Below are 8,272 nucleotides of genomic sequence, written 5' to 3'. Positions count from 1 at the left end.
CACACACACACACACACACACAAGCCCGCTCAGTTGTGAACAAGCTGAACAGAACTGGGAGTGTTGCTAAAGCACAGGGTCCCTTGTTGTCTGCCGGTTGGCTTTAGAAGCGCTTCCCCGCTATAACCAACTGGTATTTACAATCCAGAGAGATTTGGCTTTGTTTGGATTAAACACACAGGATTGCACAAACACAAACACATGCAAGGAGAAGAAGATTAGCAGAAGAAAAAGAAGAAAAAGCTTCAGGTACTGCTACAATATCGAGCATTTGATATGGGAGAAATGGAAATAAAAGTCAATGTGTACACAGATGGTGTTGAAGAGGCAGAAAGATTTCAAGCATGCTGCACTTCAGGCCACACCCACGAATGACATCAACACATTTTCCATCAGACGTGCAAGCCAAAAACCTGCTGTGACATCAATGATTGTGGCTGTGACCTGAAGTGCAGCATGCTTACAAGTTTCCTGCAGTTTACTGCACTTTCTTATGTAACCTTAAGTCCTAAAGTCCCTTTAAATCTTTGATTCTCATTCTAAGAAAGCTTTTTGTTCTGTACATCTGGAGATTGGTGACATTTACTGAGGGAGAGGGAGTCACATGTTTGACCTTGAAGATTTTTAGCTATTTTACATTAATTTCAGTAATGGACTGATTGGTTTACTTTTTTTGCTTTTAAATTGGAAAAAAAAAATCAAGAATATTTCTGACATTTTTAATATTAAGTGAAGTGTTTTTACAAACGTTGCACTGATTTCACTGCAATTTTTTACAGATATTCGAGACCTTTAAAAAAGTCTTCATCAAAATTTAATCGCATTTACTAGGCTTTTAAGAGCAAAACTGCAACCCTAATGGAATAACCATCTTCTGGTTTTATGTTTAAGAGTGAGAGTGTTGAGCTTTTTTTGTCCATTTATGGTAATTACAATGCATTATAATATATCTGTCGCCAAATAAACGTATTAATGATATTCTGATACTGCCTCTAGGGTTTACCTGCATCGACAGAGGCCACATTTCTGTGGCAGAAGGCTGCTCCGCTGGCAGCTGAGTTCTGAACTGAAACTATAATTGAAATGAATTGAATACAGAAAGAAAGAGAGAACAAATAGAGTGGTAGAGATAAGATAGAGACACTGAGGATGAAAGCAGGAAAAGCAGCAAGTGAGACCTTCAATCTGTGCATCGTTCTCTCCTACAATCACTTCATCTCTTCCATCTCTTGCTCCTTTCTGCACCCGACATGTTTAAGCCTCCCTCATCCCTCCTTCTCCTCTCTTATTTTCTCGCCCTCGTTTTCTCTTCCTCTCTTCTCTCTCTCTTGCTTTTTCCACATCCTCCCTTCCTCCCTCCCTTCGCACTCGCTCACTCATTGCTTCCTGCTGCCACAAATCAAATTATATCGGGGTCGTATCCATGGGCAACCGACTCCTCTCCTCCCCTCCGCCCCCCATTTCCCACCTCATCACACACTGCTACCATCATCTCACCCCCCACACCCCCTCCCCATCTTTATCTCTCTGCCTATCTACATATCTCTCCACTCCTCTTCCTCTCTTTCTCTCTCTCTGTCTCACACACACAGACACACACACAGAATGAGCAGATAAATTATGTGGCGATGTTGGTAAGGGAGGAAATTACAGTTGTGCGGGATGACAAGACTGGTGATGTCGAGAGAAGCCACTGCAAACAACAACTGCTCCCTAAAAAAATTATAAGGTCATCCACCAGTGCTTAAAGCAAACAAAATCAGTCCCACATCCCAAACAAAACCTCTGTCCGTCTTTCTTTTTTTAGAAAAAAGTAAGCAGTGGGGTAGTGACTTTTGGTCTGAGCTTCAATCTTGCTGTTTACCACAAAGGATAAACAAGCTGGAGGTAATTGACATTAAGAGCTGAATTGCCAGGTAACCAATGGCAACTGAAGAATAAGACATCCTCAGTGAGAAGAGTAAGAAAGAAAGGGGGCGAGTGGTTTCATTTGAGTGCGTGTGCGTGCGTGCATGTGTCTTGGCGAGGTTGTGGTTGTGTGGCAGATGGATGAGGAAACCACCACTGACAACCACAACCTCCTCTTGCTGTTTCCTGTAGCCAAAACCCTCTCTTTCATTTGCTAGCTTACAGTCTCGCTCACACATACAGTTTGAACAGTTGGGGAAAAAAATAATTAATAAATAAATAAATAAATAAATACACACACCGGGTCTCACTATACTAATCAGTACAGGTATGAGTTTTCAAGGATCTACAGAACCATGATATGCTATTTTTATTTTAAAATGTTAGAGATTTGTTTTCTCATGTGCTATTCTGTTGAATAATGCCTAGAAGTTTAGAGTTACAGTGCATGTGCAAAATTGAATCTTGATCTGCTTTCCAACGTGGGTTATCTCAGCACAGGGGTTTTTCTGCACGTTGGACTACAGTTCACGATGAACTACAGAACAGGATGAGAGCTACAAATTGCAGTCTAAGAGAGTGGCATTGGATCCATTTATATGCAAGATAAGAAACTCTATGGAGAATAATTCAAATGGTATCGAGATTGCTCTTGATAGTGCTCGGGTCAACTTGCAGTTAGCTTCTTTCTCTTGCAGCCTCTTCTAGCTCTTTTTGAGGAGAGCACTAAGTGTTCCAAGCTACCCAAGCATGTCTTGGGTATACCCTGGGGTCTTCGGCCAGAAGGACATGCTCAAAAAAATCCCACCTCACAGATGCCTTAAGAGGCTTCCTAGTCCGATGCCCAAACCACCTCATCTGGCTCCTTTTAATATGGAGGAGCAGCAGCTCTGCCCAGACACCCTTCCGAGGAAGCTCATTTCCACTACTTGTATCTCATTTTTTTGGTCACTACCCACAGCTTGTGGCCACAGGTGTGGGTAGGAATGGAGATCAACAGCTTTGCTTTCACAATCACTTCTCACTTCAAGAGAGCAGGCCGATACAATGTCCACATCGCTGCGGACACCACACAACAGATTGATGCTTAATGCTTCATAAATCGTTAGACTTTTAAATACTTCTTTATGCATGACTATATTCCAACAACTACTAAAAGTTATCTGTTCTAAAATGTTAATCCTGTGGACTCTCAGTAAATTTGCTATAACTACAACTACTTCAGTTAGGAGACTGATTATTCTTCAACAATGGGCTACACTTGAAAAAAATTTAGATCAGCTGAAATGCTGAAATTCAACTTATTTAGCAGTGAAAGAAAAAATTCTGCACAATTACCTTTTTCCATTCACAGATATTTTAAAACATTTATTGAAAGCTGCTTCAAGGCTCATAAAAAAGTACTGCACATGAGATTTTTTCATGTGTAAAAGATCATGCAGATTCAGAAACATGGCTTAGAATTGTATGTTTTGCTAGATGGAAGCAAAAAGCTTCCAACTTTGTAGAACAATCTTTAGCTTGGAAAAGTTCATGTTCAGATTTTAGCTGAATTATGAACGTATGCATCAAAGCTGTAACGTTGGCTGGGGGTGCCGCTGAGGATTAGTTTACACCTGACTCATATCTATTTTTTTTTTTCTACAGATGGGTATGTGAATTCCCACTGGAACATTTTGCATGAAATTGCCCCGATTAATTGATCTACAGGCCTACAATTAATTCAACAGCGATGTTAAAAAAAAACCAAAAAATTAATGGCACGACAAGTTTAAATTAGTTTACTTTTAGACTCAGCGACAATACAGAAATACTCATTACAATATGCTAAATCTGTATCAGGAGCTGGTTTAAATGTTAAAATCAATAAATATTTGCATAAATGTAAAGAAGTGCTTTGATGTGTCTAATAGCTGATCATCTGAATTAACCATAAACTGATAAAGTCCCATTTGCTTACTGCAATTGCATGTTTTATTTAACAGTTTCTAATCTAAATGATCAGAAAATACTTTGCAATGGGAGTTGAGGCACAAGGGTTTCTTAATATTTAAAACTACACATCATAGAGACGTCTGTGAAATCACGTTTTCTCCAATCAGTTTGGTATGATGGACTAATAATAGTGACGCTAAATGCACGACTACAATACTCATTAGACTTAACAAAGAAAAACAGATGGAGGAGCAGTGTACTGGAGAGCAACTGCCCCAAAATCTGATGCAAAATCAGAATCAAAATATCATCTCTGACTTTGGGGTCAGTGTTAGCAAAACAAAAAGATAAATCTTAAGCGGATAGTTTATACTAGCATCCCTGTAGTAATAGTTTTAAGTGAGTTTTCTTGTTCCTTGAAATTTAATTTCCAAAACAAGCCGATGATGAATGTAATTCTTGCATTGCACTATGCACTACAGCTGTTGCTTAACATAAATCTGATTAGCGATTCAGGATTCTTTGATTTCTGGCAGCGAATCTTTCTTCTTCTTACATCTTCTTGCTAAAATGGGTCACAGTGTTAATGAAAAGTCAACTCTTTCTGTGTTATCTTTGATGTGACAAACACTCTTCCATAAAAAGAAATAAACAAATAAATCAAAGCATTCCAACATGCCAGTCCTGTTCTTTTTCATGCGTCTTTGTCTTTGTAAGAAATGTGGTATTTGAGATGTTGTCATGTTTCCAGCCGGGGCCCACACTCTGAACGCTGTTTATTTTGCAGAGCTTATGGCAGCATCTCTGAATCAACATGTAGGAGGGTGACGGGCTGCATGTACTCCAAAATTCATTTGATTTCCTTTCAGAAGCTGCACTGTTCATTAGCTGAAGCAACACAGAGAAAGCATCTAAAAACCACTTATTTCATAGTCTGTTCCATATCAAACACTAAATGTCATTGAGAGAACAACTGAATCCTGCTTTACTGTGTCAACTGCTCTCACTGAGAACATCAAAAAACAAGAAAAAAAAGGGGGGGGGGGAGAAGGTGAAATGTAAATGCTCACTACAGCTTCGGTTCGATAGGAGCATCAGAATGTCATCACGCTGACTGGTTTGACAAAGTGATTAAGAAATCATTTTCTGCGGGGAAATCGCTTGATCGCAGTCATTAATAATTTGGGATTGTGACATTATGATCATGTATTACTACAGAGTTCATCACCTTATTGATAAACTGTTCAACACCTGACACAAACACTGGCTGCTCGAGCAGAAACAGCTACAACCCATTCCTCCTTTATGTCCAATTGTGTACTGATGAATAACAAGTCATCATACTTCACCGACCCCCTGCAGGCACTGCTTCCTCTTCTTTATCGAAATGCAACCTGCTAAGATTGATGAGAAGAAAACTGAGGATGATTTTCCAAACCCTACGGCCACCTCGCTTTTACACTGCTCGGGTCTTATTCAGTCAGGCACCTTGTTTCTCTCCCTACGCCTGTCTCCATCTTGTTTTTCTTCTCTCTCTGTTTTTGAAGGTGGGCACGTCAAATCCATTACTCAATCTGCTCAATGGAGCGAAGCCCATTTACCAGTTGACTCATTTTAGATGGATCATTTACCCTTTCATCCTCTCTGACAATGCCACTGATGTAACCAGAGGGACTGAGTCTGTTTTTTGGGGAAATATCATACTTTTTTTTTTTCTTGCCTTTTTCCACTGTAGGAAGGGGAGGTGTCAGAGAAACCCCCCGACACATATGAGCCTCATAAAACACAATGCTATTATACTGTTCTGTTGTGGCACTCTTGAGAGAGCTGCAACTATGTTGTTCATGCTACATGGGACATATGAAAAACGGAAAGGATCCCTGTGGGAATTTCTTATTGCCTGAGCTAAAGTATTCTGTCACCACAATGGAATTCAGTGCTGGAAAAGTGAAAATGATCATTTCTTTCTTAGATCTGAGCAGGACAGATGAGAGCTATATAGAGAAATCAGCTCAGTGAAAGCCTGCATCTACTGGCTATATATGGGTCATTTAACACTCCCGACTGGATCGTGAAGTTTAGCTCAGAAATTAAACAAATATGTGTGTGGTTGTTAATTTTGTCTTTAGCCTTCAGTGTAACCATTTAGCTACAGCATAGCTAATGAGTGCATTAACAAATTTAACAACAATGTCTGGACTGTGTGCTGCCTGTGTTTTCTGCTGCAAGTTTCTCAAGCAAGTGGAAACTGAGACCGAAGAAGATAAAGTAATGACACAAACTGTCCCACGATCACTCCAGATGGGTCAAATACAACTGCCTTGTGGTACAGTGGTGCTATCAGCAGAAGAAACCCACTCGGCGACATATCAAAGTCATCTAGTGTTGTCTGTGCAGAGATACTTACCCCATTTTAACAACTGCAAGGTCCAGCTTTATTATAAATGCACATCATAATGTATAAGCTGTGCAATTCATTTCTTATATGAACAACATAATGTCTATAGCAATGTCCCACATTTGCAAACAAGCTATTTAATGTGTTCATTTTATATTACAAGTTCCTTACAATAATTATGCCAGTTTTTATGAAATTAAGCTCCTGAAAAAATTAAATAAAACTCAATATTAAATCTTGATTACCTAACACTGCATGACATTTATCATATTCTTCACTACAAGGGCGTTTGGGATTTCCTTATGCATGCACATGAAACAGGGTCAATACAGGATTCATTTTCAAATACCACAGGACTGATCCACAAATCCAGCTATTTATAATTATCCAGCTACTTATATTAACTTTGTTGAAAACTTTGGTTCTTTAATTTTGGTTTCTGAAACAGGAAAGTTTAACAGGAGTTTCTTTCCATATCATGACAGTTCAGGTCATTTGTTCTAACCTGTTTGTTGCGTTCGTCAGTGATCCTCTGAATCTGGATCTTTTTCCTCCCCATGGTTCTGGTGTTGCAGTGGGAGGATCAGGGGAAAGTGACAAGATGTGAGGTCACGGATGGCTGCTGTTACTTTTCCTCCTCTTTGAATCTCTATTCGCTTTCAGTTTGCCCTCGCTGTGCACACTGACCCTGTTTGAAGGACCCAGGCAGGGAGGCTTTCACCAGCAAGATAGAAAAAAACAAAAACAAAAAAAGAGGGAGAAGGAAGAAAGGAAGAACGGGGCTCTGTGTACAGCACGCTTTTCAGATCATGGTCCTGTTTCTGGGGGCAGGTCATCCACACTCAAGCTGAACTAGGATCTTCTGCCCTCCCCTTCACCTCAGCTGGGCAGCTTCTGGAAAACAACACAAGAGACATTTATCAGGCTGAGAGAGACAGAGATTCTGAAAAGGGCAAGGAGAGCGAGGCTTTGTTTGTATATTATGACCTTATTTAGCTACTACAAACCCAACATATACAAGAGAATAAATGATGCAACAATCCATTTGAGGCACTATCAAATCAGAAGCACATTTGGCTGAAATGAAGAGTAGGTGAGGGGGGTGGGAGTGTTTGTGGCTCTACATGCAGAGCAAGAGGCCCTCAGGGGCCCGCGAGTCGGGAGGCTGTGCTGTGTCAGCTTCATTAGAGGCATCACCGCCACATCACTGATCTGCTGGTCGCCCACGGCAACCGGCTGCCCGGCCCAGGCCGCCTGACACGCCGAATGTGAATCCCCGATCAGAGGCACATTAGAGAGTCTGCGGATTCTGCTCATTTCCCATTTTCAAAACACCGTCTTATGCATTGATCATTTCTCTACAGGAAGCTCAGTAGTGACAAGACAATATGACGATCTGCACTATGCTAAAGGGAATTATTCTCCCTTTAAATCCATGAAATATCCATATAAATAATCAATGTGGTTAAAATGCAATTTTCAGTCTTTTCAAACAGATTTTCTCACGAAAGATACCAGACACATCTGCAAACAAAATGAGTGGGCAGATCTCCAGTGACACTTCATATTTAAAAGACAGGATGGCGAATGTCATTTTCTGACCATTAATATCATTACGCCTTATTACCTAAACTGAATGCTGACCTAATTCCATGCAGAACAGCGAAAGATGACGAGTGTAAAAACGTGTGTCTAATTCACTCATACGTCTAACTAACCATGAAATAAGGGTGGTCTGGGATACGCTACGGTGCCTGATCAAAAACAGAGGATGGGTACATCACGAAGTCCATATTTTAAAAGGGCAAGTCAGAGCAAGAAAGCCCAGAGTGTTTCTGCAAATTCATGCAAACTCATGAATGAATGAGACGGCAGCAGCCCAGGAATGGCAACAGAGGCAAAGACCGTTTTAGGCCCTGTTACTACTATTTACGGTTCATCTTTAAAAATAGCACTCTATATATATATATACATACAGATTGTGTGGACACACAGCACAGCCTGCACGTGCACACACACACACACACACAC

The 8,272-nt window shown here is 40.4% G+C and overlaps 1 protein-coding gene across 11 annotated transcripts in view; it reads right to left on the bottom strand.

The window, feature by feature from the left end:
* Positions 1–8,272, bottom strand: part of mef2d (myocyte enhancer factor 2d) — a 96,954-nt gene that overhangs the window by 51,678 nt on the left and 37,004 nt on the right. For all 11 annotated transcript variants that reach the window (XM_013912439.1, XM_013912441.1, XM_013912444.1 and 8 more), the window contains one exon: positions 6,747–7,135. In XM_013912439.1, coding sequence (XP_013767893.1) covers positions 6,747–6,800 — 54 coding nt within the window. In that variant the 5' untranslated portion in view covers positions 6,801–7,135. The remainder of the gene's footprint in view (positions 1–6,746; positions 7,136–8,272) is intronic.

The sequence above is a fragment of the Pundamilia nyererei genome, unplaced genomic scaffold (assembly GCF_000239375.1).
Source record: "Pundamilia nyererei isolate P.nyererei 1_Seehausen unplaced genomic scaffold, PunNye1.0 scaffold00090, whole genome shotgun sequence".
Lineage (NCBI taxonomy): Eukaryota > Metazoa > Chordata > Actinopteri > Cichliformes > Cichlidae > Pundamilia > Pundamilia nyererei.
This window is presented reverse-complemented; position numbering and strand designations above follow the sequence as displayed.